The sequence below is a fragment of the Gymnoscopelus microlampas genome (assembly GCF_963454915.1).
Source record: "Gymnoscopelus microlampas genome assembly, chromosome: 12".
Classification (NCBI taxonomy): domain Eukaryota; kingdom Metazoa; phylum Chordata; class Actinopteri; order Myctophiformes; family Myctophidae; genus Gymnoscopelus; species Gymnoscopelus microlampas.
This window is the reverse complement of record NC_139949.1, coordinates 28,817,879-28,836,430: the sequence shown is the minus strand read 5'-3', so window position 1 is coordinate 28,836,430 and position 18,552 is coordinate 28,817,879. Positions and strand designations below refer to the sequence as shown.

Genomic DNA, 18,552 nt, shown 5'->3' with positions numbered 1-18,552 from the left:
AAGAATAAAGGGGGCGGGGATAAACGTGTATTTCATATTGATCTTAATTCTTGATCTTCCTATGTGTTTATGTAACTAGAATATGTTGACAAAACATACAATAAAACTGCTATTCCATAGTAGGAGAGAGGAGATGATGGGATTAATCACCAAACACCTTTTTTGGCTCAAGAATGCACGTCCTGACAGGTCTGATTAGAGTGCCTCCCTCACATTAATAAACACAGCTTTCCCTGCTATGATGCAGGATGTCACGTCAGTGTGTACAGAAAGAGTGTAAAAAGGGGGGGCAACCATTGCCCCCCCTTTGTTGCATAATGGGCCAATATATTATATTGTCAAGTCACCGCTGGTGAGTAATATGCTTGTGCTACAAATCAAATTGGTCTTTTGTCCTCAAAGTCCAATGCAACTTGATTCATGTTTGTATGAGGGCTCTTTCAAGTGTCCTTCACTCAAATTATCAATAATTCAAGAAAATCCATGGATTCAACCGGTGAGTAAAAATAAACCCTGAAAGGTTTTGAAAATGGGACAGAAGCGATTTTGTTAAACTTTTACAAAGCATTTAGTCTTGCTACAGTGAGTTGCAAGGTTGAAAAATAAGCAGGCATGCTCTGTCTGTCTGTCTGTCTGTCTGTGTCTGTCTCTGTGTTAGGGCATGCAAGAGACTGGACAAAGTGGACAGCAAGTTGATGGTTCGGGAAGGAGGGTGAATCTACCAACAATCCCTTCTTTGAAGAGACAACTATACCACATGGACAGCCGCTGCCAGATACCTCTCGACACCTAATCCTTTAGTGGCCTGCCCTACTCAGTACAGTGTGTACTATGGATACAGGATAGGTGGGCACTAGGGACATGTGGGCACCTCGATGTATAATTGGCTATTTTGTCCAAAATGTTTAAAAAAAATAAAACATTTGAAAAATGTTCTTAAGTAATGTGAAGTATACATGATGTGAACATGCATGGTACATCATTATCAGAATTAATTTTATCCTTCAACTCCTTCAACTGGACATCTCTACAGCATTTCTACAGTTATACAATTCTACAGCAATTGTAGAAATATTAGACCTTAATAGTCAAATGTTTAAGCATGTTCTAATCATGTATACTTTACTTTACATAAAAACATTTTCCAATTTTTTTTTTTTTTTTTTTTACAATTTTGGAAAAAGTAGCCATTTTACACGAGGTGCACTCTTTCTTGGTGCCCACCTATCCCGTTACCTGTGCTACTACCCCTGATCACAGGTACTGTGGCTACCTGTGGTTCTGAACACACACACACACACACACACACACACACACACACACACACACATCCTCAGTGTTCATTTAACTGATTTAACATTTAACTTGAAATGTAAAAAAGCACCATTTGCCTTAATTTGCTGTACATTCTCATTTCACACAGCCCAATTAGGATTCATTTCATGTATTCATGTAGCCTAGATATAGCCACATTAGTCACTGTAAAAATGTAAAAGTAGACTAATTGACTAATTGCATATCATAAAAGGACTCGGTTAAATTAGCATACAGTATTTAGGAGCAATCGATAAGCCTCATATCAACGTAGATGTGTATTGCAGGTATATTAATGCCCACAGGGGAGGGGCCACCACGTTTCCTGTCGACTGGTGATAGATAAATATAAGACCCCCTGGAAGAATGCGATCACAAAAAACAAGTCATTGTGTTGCCCTCCTATGGTCGAGTCGGAGACGCTCCAGAATGCAGCATCTTACTCCGTTATCCTTTATCCTGGCATCCCTGTTCACGATCTGCACAGGAGCAGGTGGTGAGTCTACTTCCATAAAATTGAAATATTATTGTTTTAATACATTTTTAAATATGTTAGAACCAAATTGAAACGGAAGAATCGACGTAATAGCCTATATTGATTGAACAATCAACAATGTATTGCCTAACTTTGTCAGTGTTATGGATTTTTTTTAATTTTATGTAGCCTACTTACTTGAAAACCATGTGGATAGTTAGCCTACTCGTGCACTGTGGAATTATCTGTAGGCATTAGAAATTTAAAATACACATAATTGATAATTTTCTTAGTAGCCTATACAATATAACCCCAAACTGTAGAACAGTGTCAATTAGGCTACTATTATTATTTCAATGAAAAGGTTAACGTTTTCCACATTCTTGATGTTCAAACGCGTAATCAAAATAATCACACACAAAAAAAGTATATTCATTAACATTGTGAATATATCTGCTCAGGGCTTATGCGGGCAAATAATTTCCTTCATGAAAGTGATGTGCCTAAAATAGCACCAAAACACACGCGTAATAATATCTACCCAACACACACACCTGCCTTGTCCATCATGCACATTTGACACCGTCCACGCTCATCGTCAACCAGCGTCACTCAGATCATCGCCAATGGCTTCACCTTTTACTGACCTGATCACATGGATTCACACTTCAAGGACATTATAATATCCGACATCATGCCAACAAAACAAACGTAACCCACGAAAGACGCGTCAAAGATCACTTCAATCTGTCCAGTATAGGCTTCGCTATAAATAAATAAAAAGGTGAGTCAGAAACTAGAGTGTCATATAGATATACCTCTGTTATGACACTATGCCTCCATTCATTCTTCTCCGTGCACCTGTTATGCACCATCAGCCAATGAGGGAGTCGTGCGTCCTGCCGCAGAGAGACGCACCAAGCATGGGGAAAAAGAGCAGCCCCGGATAAGCCAAAGCAATTTGCGACTCACAGTAAAATACTCCATCGTTCATTTAATTCTGGTGGTGTAGAAATGTAACCAAATGGACCCATAAGCGTCCATTTGGTTACATCTCTCTGAAAGTGTACGTTGTAGCCTAATTACAGACACCATCAGAGATAGCTCCAATTGGAACCTCTCCCTCCGCTATATAGCTCCGAGTTGAGGTCCCGCTGCGTAGGGTGCGACACCGGCGAACGGTGGCCAATATTGTTGATTCTTACCCTTTTCCGCTCATCGCATCCAAAAAGTCAAGGTTGCCCCCCCCCCCCGGTTCTCAGATGTTTTACATTTTAGCGGTCAAGAACTTTTTACCGACGGGTTGAAACAGGCGTTTACATCGCTTTTTTTAGTCAGCCTATGTGGCATGTTTTCCCAATGCAACCGTAACGGGAGCAGTAGGCTACTGCTGGCCACAGGCTGACTAAAGAAGTTATTTAAACGCTTGTTTCAATCCGTCAGTTAGATTTTCTCGAACGCTAAAATGAAAAACATCTGAGAGCAGGTGGGACGACCTTTACTTTTTGGATACGATGTGCGGAAAAGGGTAAGAATCGACAATATTGGCCACCGTACGGCGGTTTCGCACTCTGCTGGCACCTTACGCAGCGGGACCTCATCTCGGAGTTATACAGCGGAGTGAGAGGTTCCAAACGGGGCTAAATCAGAGAGAGTTATACATGGATACATTAACACGGAGGGTTTTACTGCTACAGTTCAAAAGACAAGGCTGTAGCCGCTTCAGTGTGAAAGCCCATAAGTTTGGTGAAATGGTAAATGGAACAGCATCAATAGCATGATACTAGGCAGATAGGCTTTGGGTTGGGTAAGAGTACTTTTAAATGTAGTCAGTTAATGAATATAAATTACATGGCCTTATCATTGGATTACAACAAAAAACTACGTTATCTAATTTCACTACTTTTGCAAAATAGCCTACCTTTGGATTACTGAATTTAAAAAAAGATATATAGGCCTTTTGCCGCTTATATAAACATTTCAATGCAAGTAAAAAGACACATTTATCCAACAGCATTGTGACCCACTGATTATGTGAATGTGTTGCTAAAGATTTTCACGAGTTCATGCCATTATAATGATGTAAAAAAGGTTGCTTTGTGTGCCACCTTCAGTGGCAACACACACACACACACACACACACACACACACACACACACACACACACACACACACACACACACACACACACACACACACACACACACACACACACACACACCGTGATTTATATGTATTTCTGTCTTGCCGTCGTACAACCATGTCACATGCCTTGTAGATAGATATGGATTGGGACAGCAGGGGTCTGTATTGAGAAAGGGAATCCAGGCTGTCCTGCATGTTGAGCTGTCAGGGGTGGAGCTCCGTTCCGTCAGCAGAAATTGGACTTCCGGTTTTCGAGCTAGCAGAAATAAGGGTTCCGGTTGCCTTCAAAATAAGAGCGTGATTTTTTATGTTTTTTAAAAGACACAAATCTAATTTAAAAATACATTTATGATGTATGCCTTTTAAATGGCTCATACTAAAACACTTCTAAGTGGCAAGTTTAAAAAAGAAAGACACAATTGTATTTAAAAAATACATTTATGATGTACATTATGTCTTTTTAAATGGCTTATACTAGATCACTTCTAAGTGCCAGGTTGTTCCAGTTTGAAATTGGCTATTGACCCCCATTAAATGTGCACTTAGCACTGTTTTGCACTTTAACTGGATATTGATTTGTGTGTGTTACATATATGTATTGTTTTTGTATTGTTTGTCCATTGTTGTAATAATGATGACTCTAGGCCAGGTCACTCTTGGAAAATGATGATGATATAATATTGTTTATTGCAGAAGCAAATAAACAATGATAAAAGAGACCACAAAATATGCTACAAATAATAATAGTAGATAGTGCAAGCGAGATAAAAAAAAAAAGAGAAGAATTTGGGGTTTATAAAGTTGATCTCACGTATTTAAAAACTAAAATACAATACAAATACAAAAGTAATCAGAAAAAAAATATTACAAATTTATATTATTTAACAACATATATACAACATGGAAACACAGCATAAAAAAAGATAGAGAAATATTAGTACATTTTTAGTGTGTGTGTGTGTGTGTGTGTGTGTGTGTGTGTGTGTGTGTGTGTGTACTTCTCCATAACTGAGCGCCCCTAAACTTGATAGAAAATGGATACAGACCAGTAGAGAATATTGGTGAACATTTGAGAGATAATTTGTAAAAAAAAAAGAAAGTGGCAGGCCGCCCAGTGCGGCCTGACGTAAGAAAAGTGCCAATTTCAGACAATACTGGACACTGGACAGGAGACGGCTGTTGGCGCCAGCACTTTTGACATACGCACACGTTCAGGGAGACCCCCTCTACAACGCCACACTCTCCGCTAAGCCAGACAGGTGTATTTGGAAAAATGGCGGGCCGTCCAGTGAGGTCAGGGGTCAGAAAACAGCCATTTTTAGTGCATAGACTTCACAAATTGGGCGCTGGACACGAGACAGCTATTTGTGGCAGCACTTGTGACATACGCACGCGTTCAGGGAGACCCCCTCTACAACGCCACACTCTCCGCTAAGCCAGACAGGTGTATTTGGAAAAGTGGCGGGCCGTCCAGTGAGGTCAGGGGGCAGAAAACAGCCATTTTTAGTGCATAGACTTCACAAATTGGGCGCTGGACACGAGACAGCTATTTGTGGCGGCACTTGTGACATACGCACGCGTTCAGGGAGACCCCCTCTACAACGCCACACTCTCCGCTAAGCCAGACAGGTGTATTTGGAAAAGTGGCGGGCCGTCCAGTGAGGTCAGGGGGCAGAAAACAGCCATTTTTAGTGCATAGACTTCACAAATTGGGCGCTGGACACGAGACAGCTATTTGTGGCGGCACTTGTGACATACGCACGCGTTCAGGGAGACCCCCTCTACAACGCCACACTCTCCGCTAAGCCAGACAGGTGTATTTGGAAAAGTGGCGGGCCGTCCAGTGAGGTCAGGGGGCAGAAAACAGCCATTTTTAGTGCATAGACTTCACAAATTGGGCGCTGGACACGAGACAGCTATTTGTGGCGGCACTTGTGACATACGCACGCGTTCAGGGAGACCCCCTCTACAACGCCACACTCTCCGCTAAGCCAGACAGGTGTATTTGGAAAAATGGCGGGCCGTCCAGTGAGGTCAGGGGTCAGAAAACAGCCATTTTTAGTGCATAGACTTCACAAATTGGGCGCTGGACACGAGACAGCTATTTGTGGCGGCACTTGTGACATACGCACGCGTTCAGGGAGACCCCCTCTACAACGCCACACTCTCCGCTAAGCCAGACAGGTGTATTTGGAAAAGTGGCGGGCCGTCCAGTGAGGTCAGGGGGCAGAAAACAGCCATTTTTAGTGCATAGACTTCACAAATTGGGCGCTGGACACGAGACAGGAATTTGTGGCGGCACTTGTGTGAGACACTCCCTGTGTGAGACACTCCCTGCGTCTCACACAGGGAGTGTGAGACGCACTCCCTGACGCGTGCGTCTCCCTGACTCAGGGAGACCTTATAGATTTATAGATTTACACGATTATAGATTTTTTGGGGGGATAGGGAGCTGTTAGACTGATGATTCTTGGTTTACATACAGTATGATCCTAGATTACTATTTCTATGCATTTGATGTATTACCTTGCTTACTGTAAATCACTCTGGATTAAGAGCGTCTGCTAAATGCCTAAATGCCTAAATTGTAAATCACATTGTGAGCTTGTACAGTATATCGCCTATTTTAACTATTTTAAAATAGTCCCAGTCCCACACGTACAGTCCCAGTCGGCAAAGTGTCACCTGGTACTACCAGGTGACCAATTGACACTTATTTGCACAATGTTATTTGCACAATGCACTGACAGACACATCTAAGAACTCTCAAACCCATAGAATCACTTTACAAACAGACATTAAAAACACTTGATCAAAAACCCAACCGTTACCACCATTGCCGTATAGTTCAAAAGTATAATTTATTTAATTTTGATAGCTTTAAACATTTTGCAGATGCCTGTCTCATTTTTAAGGTTTTAAATGGGCTTGCACCTCCACCACTAAAACAGTTCATAGAGCGAAGGGAGAGTGGTGACAGATCAACAAGGGCAACTACCAGAGGAGACTGTGAGGTACCATTCAGACGGAGTGTGTTGGTAAAACAGTCTTCTCTGTTAGAGCCCCCCATCACTGGAACAGTCTTCCTACCGAAGTAAGAGAGACCAACAACTTTCTAACCTTCAAATTCAACCTTAAAAGATGGCTAAAAGCTAACCAAATTTGTAATCATGAGTAAATTTCGCCTCCATTAATCACTGATGTGTCTCCTCCTATTTTACTGTATTGTACTATGTCTACTTGTCTCGTGTCCAGCGCCCAATTTGTGAAGTCTATGCCCTAAAAATGGCTGTTTTCTGACCCCTGACCTCACTGGACGGCCCGCCACTTTTCCGAATACACCTGTCTGGCTTAGCGGAGAGTGTGGCGTTGTAGAGGGGGTCTCCCTGAACGCGTGCGTATGTCACAAGTGCCGCCACAAATTCCTGTCTCGTGTCCAGCGCCCAATTTGTGAAGTCTATGCACTAAAAATGGCTGTTTTCTGACCCCTGACCTCACTGGACGGCCCGCCACTTTTCCAAATACACCTGTCTGGCTTAGCGGAGAGTGTGGCGTTGTAGAGGGGGTCTCCCTGAACGCGTGCGTATGTCACAAGTGCCGCCACAAATTCCTGTCTCGTGTCCAGCGCCCAATTTGTGAAGTCTATGCACTAAAAATGGCTGTTTTCTGCCCCCTGACCTCACTGGACGGCCCGCCACTTTTCCAAATACACCTGTCTGGCTTAGCGGAGAGTGTGGCGTTGTAGAGGGGGTCTCCCTGAACGCGTGCGTATGTCACAAGTGCCGCCACAAATTCCTGTCTCGTGTCCAGCGCCCAATTTGTGAAGTCTATGCCCTAAAAATGGCTGTTTTCTGACCCCTGACCTCACTGGACGGCCCGCCACTTTTCCGAATACACCTGTCTGGCTTAGCGGAGAGTGTGGCGTTGTAGAGGGGGTCTCCCTGAACGCGTGCGTATGTCACAAGTGCCGCCACAAATTCCTGTCTCGTGTCCAGCGCCCAATTTGTGAAGTCTATGCACTAAAAATGGCTGTTTTCTGACCCCTGACCTCACTGGACGGCCCGCCACTTTTCCAAATACACCTGTCTGGCTTAGCGGAGAGTGTGGCGTTGTAGAGGGGGTCTCCCTGAACACGTGCGTATGTCACAAGTGCCGCCACAAATACCTGTCTCGTGTCCAGCGCCCAATTTGTGAAGTCTATGCACTAAAAATGGCTGTTTTCTGACCCCTGACCTCACTGGACGGCCCGCCACTTTTCCAAATACACCTGTCTGGCTTAGCGGAGAGTGTGGCGTTGTAGAGGGGGTCTCCCTGAACGCGTGCGTATGTCACAAGTGCCGCCACAAATTCCTGTCTCGTGTCCAGCGCCCAATTTGTGAAGTCTATGCACTAAAAATGGCTGTTTTCTGACCCCTGACCTCACTGGACGGCCCGCCATTTTTCCAAATACACCTGTCTGGCTTAGCGGAGAGTGTGGCGTTGTAGAGGGGGTCTCCCTGGACGCGTGCGTATGTCACAAGTGCCGCCACAAATTCCTGTCTCGTGTCCAGCGCCCAATTTGTGAAGTCTATGCACTAAAAATGGCTGTTTTCTGACCCCTGACCTCACTGGACGGCCCGCCACTTTTCCAAATACACCTGTCTGGCTTAGCGGAGAGTGTGGCGTTGTAGAGGGGGTCTCCCTGAACGCGTGCGTATGTCACAAGTGCCGCCACAAATTCCTGTCTCGTGTCCAGCGCCCAATTTGTGAAGTCTATGCACTCCAGTGAACAGCATTTATCCATTTAGATACATTTTTTATATTATAAAAACAGTTAAACACTTTTTTTATTACAAATATACATAATATGTGTTTTCTAGCTTCGTTTAAATGCTTAATTTATAGTTTTAATGTGCAAATGAACCGTTTTTCAATGGTTTTCAATGGTTTCTTTTTACTCTAGAGGGTACTCTTATTCTGAAGAGATCGTCAACCGGAAGTCTTATTTCTGCTCCGTTATTTCTGCTGACGGAACACAGCTCAGGGGTGGGGATTGAAATTTACCATATTTTGCAAGCAAATTCATCAAGCTTCCATACACATTTTCCGAATAGTTTATTTTACGTAATTGGATTACATAATCCCGATTGCAGGTAATCGGTTACTACCAAGTTACCAACCCTGAACATCGCGACGCTATAACATTAAATGACAGTATGGAAATTATTGTGGACCATGATTTGATTGGTTACAAGAACAATGATCTGTCATAATGGTTTGTATCTGTCTGATTACTGATTACTGCATCTGATTACTGATTACATCTGCTTACAATGCATTTACATCCACCACAAACCGTTATCCTATACACCAGTGATTCCCAAACTTTTTCGCTCGAGACCCAAAAGAGAAGTCTCCCCAAGACCCAAACTAGTGAAAATAGCAGATCTACAAGCTCACAACCTGGCTATGATGCCTTGTTAGCTTGTAGATCGGCTATTTGCACTACTTCTTAAACATGTGTTTAATAATTTATGGAATTTCTTTGATTTTATATTTATTTAATTATTTTGAGAAATCTCAAATCTCATGAAAACATTTTTTAATGTGTTTAAATAATAATTAAAAACACAATGTAGTAAACAAAAAATAAAGGGATATTTATTACTCGTGACCCATGAAAATGTGTCCACGACCCCAAAAATGGGTCCCGACCCACTGTTTTGGAACCAGTGCTATATCCTACGCTGTGACTGGCTGTAAGGATGGATTGACAGCTTATGCGCGCACCTCATAGTTTATCCTTCCGAGTACTTTCCTCTCTATGTGGAATGCGGTCGATGCAGTTAACTTTATGCTACAGTTTGCAGTGGTGGAAAGTAACTAAGTACATGTACTCAAGTAGCCTACTGTACTTATCTACAATTTTGAGTATTTTTTACTTTACTGAAGTATTTCCAATTTTCTGTACTTTTACTTCTACTCCAGTTGTGGAGACGTCGTCTACACTACATTTACTTTTTAGTTACTAGTTACTTTGTAGATTTAGATTATTATTACAAAAAATTAACCACTTAAGCCTCATATAGGCATATTTATGCTATTTGAAAATAGCCGATCTACAAGCTCACAACTGGTCATGATGTGACACATTGTGAGCTTGATCTGCTATTTTCAAAAGAATTTGAAAACTTGAAATGGGACATAATATTCTGCACAATGAGTACCTTTTACTTTTAGTCCTTTAAATAGGCCTACACTTTGATGCCAATGCTTTTGTAGGCCTACTTTTATTAACGTAAATTCTGAATACCAGATTTAGTAACAGTATCTCTACATTGCGGTATCGATACTTTTAGGTAAAACAAAATTGAGTAGCCTACTTTTCCCATGATTGACAGTTTGTCTTTTTTTTGTGAGACCGCACACACAATCTTAAAGATCTCACTCCATGTCTTTGTTTATCACAGCTCAGTATCCCCAGACAAACGTATTTATTTTCCTTTCATTGCCTTTTGTTTCTTTTTGACAGCTTCCTATTTCGCGACTTGCTCCAACTTAATTCCCCAGAGAGCGCGTTGCCGTTGAGCACCAATTGAAAGCCATTGTTCCCGATGCTAATCGACCCGCTTTGGACCAAAGATCAAAGCGTAGGCTATATATTGGCGAGGCAAGGAATTGTGCGCACCGAGATCTGATTGGATAAGCCTTAACATTAGTGACTGGAGAATGGAGATGAATTGACTGGCTAAACATACAAAGTCAGTAAAGATAATCATGATACCAATAAAAACAAACAACACAAAACAAAAAATCAAATGTGAATCTCATCTGCATCTGCCCCTCAGGGCTCAATACTAGTATATTTTCTGTTTTCTGTTATTGTGGGGAAAGCTTTTGCTGAAAATAGCCTAGCGAGCTTGTCGATCTGCTATTTTCAGCGAAAGCTTTCTACACAATACCTATGCTGGGGTTTCTGTTCTGTTATGGGTGATGACATTGAAAAAGAGTGAAATCAAATTGTACAGATGAACTTAAAGGACGACTTCACCGATTGTCAACCTATCTTCATATAATTGGTCCTCACTAATACTCATGATAAAATGGTACACATTTTTTCTACTAGGTCTGTGTCTCAGAGGAGGCCTGTGGACAGTTCAGAGTCCCGTCTACCAGTGACATCATCAATGGGGAATCCAAGCTAATAGAAACTGCAGGCTTTCTATTCCTGGAAAGTTGCAATGCAATAAAAGAAGCCATTGTTCTTGTGTTAATACAAATCTAAATAAAAAATGTGAAATCTTGTTGGAAAAAAAAAATCATGCCTAACGATGATGTCATTGGTAGACGGGTTTCTGGACTGTCCACAGCCCTCCTATGAGACACAGACCAAGTAGAAAAAAATGGTACCATTTTATCATGAGTATTGAGGACCAATTATATGAAGATAGGTTGAAAATCGGTGAAGTCGTCCTTTAACAGTGTCATCTCTCAATACACAGTAGTATTGAAATGGCTCTAAAATGGTGAGATTTTTTTGTGTTACAAGATAGCAGAGAGTTGTGTAGGAGAATTTCCACTTCTCCTGGCTGTTTGTGAGCTATCACCCGCTGATACAATCCTGCTACATGCTGCTTTATTGGAGGAAATTCAAAAATGTGTTTCTGTTTATTAATTGAGAACAATATAATAAATGATGGCACCATTATGTACAATCTGATCCCACCCAAATGAATGCCCCTGCTGTGTTTATTTTCAATACCCATTATCATGCCAGTACAGGAGGAAATGGCTTGCCAATGAGGCGAAGAACCCATACATTTACATCCAATTCACTCCATTTCCTTCACAGGGAGGAGACTTTCAAGTCCTCCTCATACAATTCTAATAACAGAGCAGGAGACCCTCCCCATATGTTTTTCAATGGCATGAGTGTTTTTCATAAATATTTGATTTGTGAGATTGCAGTAGATATTTGTCTCAAGGTATGTGGTGGAACATGCAACCCCATTGTGAAATATTAATACACCCTCAAAGAAACATGTGAGAAAGTGGGTCTGTGTTTATTCTAGCACGGAAAAATAAAGCCCAAAAAAGCTCAAACTTGTGTGTCTTTGTGCCCTTGGACAATAGGAAGACAATTCCTGTGTATTAAGAGTGCTTGTATGACCGGGAATAACAGTTGACTTAAACAAATACTTGAACAGTTCATTGTTTTCAAATAGAAAAAATAAACTATTGATAACAGAGAAGAATTAATAAATACAACTTAATGAACTCTATCTGGTAGTTTGCCAGAAAATATGCCAAGCAAGAAACATCCTTCCAATTCTTACAACAATCTGAGGCGTGTTGATGTTACTGCAAGTGCTCTTAATGCAGTGGGCTAACTGATAAATGTCACCACTTGAACCCCAGCATTCCCAATCTGGGGGGAATATTTGCCAAAAAAAAAGCTTACAACATACAAAAAAGCGGTCCAAGTACATATGCAACTCAGGTCCGTTTTACTAGGAATAAAGGGTTTAAGTGGTTAAGAATGTTACATATTGAATGTTGTGTTGTGTTGTGTTGTGTTGTGTTGTGTTGTGTTGTGCTGAGCTCAGCAGGTAAATCTTCAATGGAGAAAATGTGTGGAAGACTCCCTCCTTTTTAATATACTCTGTGTGTGTGTGTGTGTGTGTGTGTGTGTGTGTGTGTGTGTGTGTGTGTGTGTGTGTGTGTCTGTCTGTCTGTCTGTCTGTCTGTCTGTCTGTCTGTCTGTCTGTCTGTCTGTCTGTCTGTCTGTCTGTCTGTCTGTCTGTCTGTCTGTCTGTCTGTCTCTCTCTCTCTCTGTCTGTCTGTCTGTCTGTCTGTCTGTCTGTCTGTCTGTCTGTCTGTCTGTCTGTCTGTCTGTCTGTCTGTCTGTCTGTCTGTCTGTCTGTCTGTCTGTCTGTCTGTCTGTCTGTCTGTCTGTCTGTCTCTCTCTCTCTCTCTCTCTCTCTCTCTCTCTCTCTCTCTCTCTCTCTCTCTCTCTCTTCTCGCCTCCAGCACCTTCCTATTCCACTTCATGTGTGTGGACCTTCTCCTGTATGTTATTGCCCCTGTGGTTTTTGACGTGTGTGCGTGTGTGTTTGTGTGTGTGTTCGCGCACACATGCATTTGCATGTATAACTCTGCTTTTTAAATGTATTCTCGATATCACAGACCACTCTTCCCTGCATTGCTCTATTTGCTAATAGGGTTATGGAAAACAGCTTCATTATAACATTCCAACATATGCATTGCTCTTTCTCTTTTAGATTGGTGCTACCAGTCCCAGTTCACCTGTGAACATCAATGCAATGGTAAGGTTATCAAACAAGAACCAGTGAGGAAATGGTCAAATCTCAGCTAAGATAACAACAGAAAGGTCCAGTCTAGTGATGATTGCGGTATTTACTTGGCTGTTCTTTAGGACCAGAGAAGTGGGACCATGCCAATGGGCTATGTAGCGGAAGGTCCCAGTCCCCAATCAATATTGTTCACAGGAAGACTGAAAGAGATGACCGTCTGACTCCTTTCCAGTTCAGCAACTACCAGCACAACTTCAAAAGCATCATCAAGAACAATGGCCACTCTGGTACGCTTATAGTCAACCAAGATGAAATGAATAAATGTTTATAACAAACACACCTACATACAGCCACAGGGATTTGAAGCTGCTGGGTTGATCACTTCATGTCTGATCTTCCCACTTCCAGTTCAAGTTTCAGTTCCCCACCTGGCCACCATCGCAGCAGGAAACCTGGTGACGCAGTACAAGGCTGTGCAGTTCCACTTGCACTGGGGGGAGAATGGAGGGCCTGGCTCTGAACACACCGTTGATGGGGAGCAGTACCCCATGGAGGTAAATTATAAGATCAAAGCCAATATAGCCTAAGTTTAACCTGGTCAAATATTACAACGTCCAAAGTTCAATAAGATTTATAGCAAATAAACACTCTCTCTGCGTATAGCCCCAGTGTTTTTTATTTGGAGAAGTGGATGACAAATTGAAAACCGTTGTGAACAATGTTGCGGATCTATAGATATTTTTGGAGAACCACTGATCCGACCGACCTCACACTCCCTCAGTGGTCCTCGGTGATACGAGTGCAGTCGGATGGTTCTCGGGATACGCGAAGGGCAGATATACATGTACACATACACACAGATTGTACGCTCCTACTATAAATTACACAAATCCCTGAGTGCGATACACACACACCAACTTCAAACTTGCAGTGTATTTGACAGAGCACCAGAGAGAGAGCACTGCAGTGCCCGGTGTGAATTTGATCGGATCAGCGGTTGTCAAGAACCGCCATGGAGAAATGGAGCTCCATATATGGAGATCCTCACTTATATCGTTCCTGAGTAGTAATAAAGACAATAGCGTAGAAGCGTTGTCATCAAGGCCTGACCCGAGCATCTGGTAAGGTAATGTAATCTGACCTTGCCATCAGTTTAGGCCGCTTTCTGTTCACACAAGCTGCCATTGGCCCAACGAGGGCTGAGGTCCAAGGCAATATTAGGAAGGCAACAGCCCACTTATCTCTCTGATGTCTCACACATGGTTGCTTATCTGTATAGTTATCAGTGTAGGTGTCTCAGGTGTCCTGCCATGCAAGAGCTGAGCCCTGAATCTCTCGGGTCTCATTGATGTTAATAAACAATTACAGGAAATTCGGCCTCACGTCAGCAGCATGGGCACTGTACCACACTGGCACTGTATCACACAGCAGCCCCTGTGGTATAGTGTCATAATGCTTTCCACTTACCCTGCTTTCAACTTTTATGATCTCCATTTAGTTATGACGTTTCTTTGATAATGATTCATAGTTCAGCTCTACAGCTCCAACACAATACCCACAATCATACTATAAATTACCCAATCTCTGTGTGTGTACGTATCTGTCCCTCACACATCTTGAGAACTGCTTGACCGCTTGACTTCAAACTTGGCGTACCTATTACAAGGATCCGAGGTATTGAGGTGTCCGGTGTGAAGTCGGTTGGTTGTCCAGAACCGACGTTCTGGACAACTGATAATGTTGTAGTGTCTGCCTGAGCGATCCGATCCCTGATGTCATCAATATATGCCCATATGGGCATATCGGGTGGATCGGCAGGTTCTGGATAATCGCTGATCCGTCCAACTTCACGCCGGGTTCCGCACTCCCTCAGGTCCTCAGTAAATTGGTTGGACGGTTTTCAAGATACGCAAAGCACACTCACATGCATACACGCATGAAATTAAATTGTGAAGAAATAACAAATCCTTTGGATTTATATCATTTATGCTTGCACCTCTGAGTCTGTTGCTACAACACAATACTGTAAATTATCACTGAGGAATTTTATTGTATATTGTTGTGGATTCCTCACAGAGTGAAGAGCTGAATATGGTGCCTTGATGAGACCTTGTTAATAATGATAGCATCAGTAATGTTGTGTTGATTGTCTCTGCAGTTGCATATTGTGCACATGAAACAGGAGTACACAGACCTGACAAAAGCACTATCAGATCCAGAAGGAGTTGCAGTCCTTGGGTTTTTCTATGAGGTAAATAATATATTATATAAGAATTAATTATAATTCTAAAATATATTTAGTTTATTCCCAGCAGAAAATGCAATCCTCACTCAATTACTCAAATATGTCACTTTTCTGCGTTCAGGAGTCCAACAGTGCCAACAAAAAATATGAGCCTCTTGTCAATGCCCTGAAAGCCATCAAAACAACAGGTCAGTAGTAATTGCAACAGCAGATATTCAGCACAGCGAATGACAAGAGTGTCTGGATAGCAACAGCTAAAATGTTTTTGCTTGTACTCTTGCTGTTTGTTTTTAGGCAGCAACACGTCTGTGTCACAAATCTCCCTGGAGCAGCTGATCCCATCTGAGCAAACCCTGACCAACTACTACCGCTACAAGGGTTCTCTGACCACCCCTAGCTGCAATGAGGCCGTCGTTTGGACCGTGTTTGAGAAGCCCATCCCCTTGAGCAAGACACAGGTTAGAATGTCATGAATGTTGGTTTCTGTGCTCTTGATCAATTCTCCATATATCTGCACTGTATTTCGATACTGCCATGGCAACTGACTTTCCCAAAAACATTGACATTTGTAAAATAAAAAAATAAAATAAACTACAATCACCTAAATAAATATATAATATATTTTTTAGTTCTAGTTTCAAAACCAAAACTACCAGATATTATGGTATATTATATTTCGTAATGTTGTGTACAGTTCCAGGATATACTGTAACATAGTGTCACAGGATGTAAGCCCTAGCCTTGATACTTTACTGCCTAAAAGCCTATACTGTCATAGTCAAATGATTGAAAATCAAATGTGTGCTGTTTGTGCTTCTTCCCAGCTGAAGGCGTTCTCTGAACTCCAGTTCCATAGCGGTAAGCACATGGTGGGGACATTCCGACCAGTGCAGCCCTTGAATGGTCGAATGGTGTATCGGTCAGGGGGGACTGTACTCATAGCTAGTGCAGCCCTACTCCTGGCCTCTGTGACCATGGCCTTGGGTCTACCTCAGTACAACTAGAGGAAAGTATCCCATGCGACATCTATGAACACAATAAGTTCTCAGTAACATATCTGTCTGTAACATATTTGTAGCATGGTAGCCGAGATTATTATCTAGATAAGAATAAACATGATAAAATAAGAAATATGTTAAATAGGAGACAGTCTTGGTCATGGGGACTTTTATTTTCACAGTTCAACAGTGTTAATGGCCCAGTGCTCCTCCCTTATGTCACAAATGACAAAGGCATTCATTGAATACCTTATGAAAGATGCCATAAGGGTGTATTCAGCAGTCATGCATGTGTAATGAAGCTTTTGTAAGTCTTATCCAAGCATTATAAATGTGCCACAAGTCAGGCTGTTACCAGCAGGTGCTCATACAAATCAAACAACTGTCTTACAACATGAGTCTAAACACAGCTTGGCACCTACTGCCATATTCCGACCTTTGACAATATCAGCCTAAACACCAGCATTCCCATTATAGTACATCACATGGCCTGATAAACTTTACACCTCTCCCTCCTTGTCCAATGTCAGTTAAATTTAGGTTCTGCTAATATGAATATAAGTGGTGGTATTCAGGTTACGTCTGCTCAGAGCACAGATGACAGCGCAATGACCTCGTGATGTGTTGCTCTGACGGAACATGTGAATGGCATGTGGCTATTAATAGAAGAACTGTGTCATAAATAAGCTGCGTTCAAAGCCAACCATCGCAGTTGGGGTGTCCAGTTTGTCTCTATGTTGCCAAGACCAGGAACACTCAGTTCAGTGCAACTGTCTGCTGAGTGTTATTGGCCATGGCATGGTGAGGCCCTCCTTTCCCTAAAATGTATTGCAATAGCATATAGGTCCCAGGCTGATCCATGATGAACATGACATTTGTCCATATTTACACCACAGACATATTGTTCTTACTTCATACTCTGGGTGATTATGAAGTAACTGCAAAATGGCCAGTGTGTGACTATTTAACAAATGCTGTTCTGAGAGAGGTTTTAAGCTGTTCCTTCCCATCTTCTGGTGCCAAACCCCTTGCCACACACAAGTTACAGGAGGGTGACTATGATGAAGACGCAGAGATGGATTGTGGGGTTCTTATACAGAAGCTCCTTTCCATCCTGTTCTGATAGCAGGTCATGAAAAGAGTGATGCGAGGCTGGAGCATGAGATTGAGTCAGTAGATGGAATGTGAACACATGGATACAACACATATCTCTTTTTTTCTCGGATGCACTGAATGTTATCTACTGTGAATTACACCTGATTGAGTTGTCCTCCATTTATTCAGGGAGGGCTTGTTATGTATTCAAACCAGAGATCTGTGCAATTCTCTTGTGAGAATGATTTATTGTGATTGCTGGAAGGAATATGTATATTTTCCATTGTTTCATAAAGCATCAAGATATATTTCTATGCTGTGTCATTTGTAGACATGTATTTATGTATTGTATTATGTATATTGAGGAAACACAGTGTTATTTATGTATTTCAGAGTATTCAATGAATAACACAGCATACTCCAACGGATGGCCGAAGTTGTTTGTGACCAAATCAAAATAAGTTTACTCATAATGTTCAAAAAGTATGAAACTGTTACATGTACAGTATTTGGATGTTATGCTTGAAATAATATGGAGAATGTGTTTCAACTGAACAATAAACTACTGACATGTGTTTTTAATGGAAGTCCCTTCCTCTGCATCTCTATATCCATATCAACCCACTCACATTTTCTATTTAAATTAACAGTAAATAAATAAATAAATTCTTGCTTCATCAGCAGCAGTGCTCAATTTTCCTGCACTCTGAAAGGTGATATTAAAATACACTCTCTTGTTTTTTTCTGGTGGCTCAGACGGACAGACAAGCTTCTCAGTTTCCTGTCCGACTCTCCATCAGTCTGTCAGGAGAGTCTGAGAGCGACTTGAGATCACAATCCTTTAATCCTTTTCTTATTGCCTTGTTCTTGATGTTGGTACTAGCTGTCCTTGAACTGAATTCACACGCACAGGCACATACACACACACACACACACACACACACACACACACACACACACACACACACACACACACACACACACACA

General features: G+C 41.9%; 1 protein-coding gene across 2 annotated transcripts; it reads left to right on the top strand.

Annotated features, from left to right (window-relative positions):
- The first annotated feature begins 1,708 nt into the window (after nt 1-1,708).
- On the top strand, nt 1,709-17,682 carry ca4a (carbonic anhydrase IV a). 2 transcript variants are annotated; one of them, XM_084073838.1, is made up of 8 exons: nt 1,709-1,810; nt 13,195-13,239; nt 13,350-13,514; nt 13,636-13,781; nt 15,386-15,478; nt 15,594-15,660; nt 15,767-15,930; nt 16,297-17,682. In XM_084073838.1, the coding sequence occupies exons 1-8, from the start codon at nt 1,744-1,746 to the stop codon at nt 16,474-16,476; spliced, it is 927 nt and encodes a 308-aa protein (XP_083929964.1). In that variant the 5' UTR covers nt 1,709-1,743; the 3' UTR covers nt 16,477-17,682. The 2 variants fall into 2 exon arrangements, with proteins under 2 accessions (XP_083929964.1, XP_083929965.1); XM_084073839.1 differs by having other exon boundaries at nt 1,713-1,807.
- The last annotated feature ends 870 nt before the right edge of the window (nt 17,683-18,552 follow it).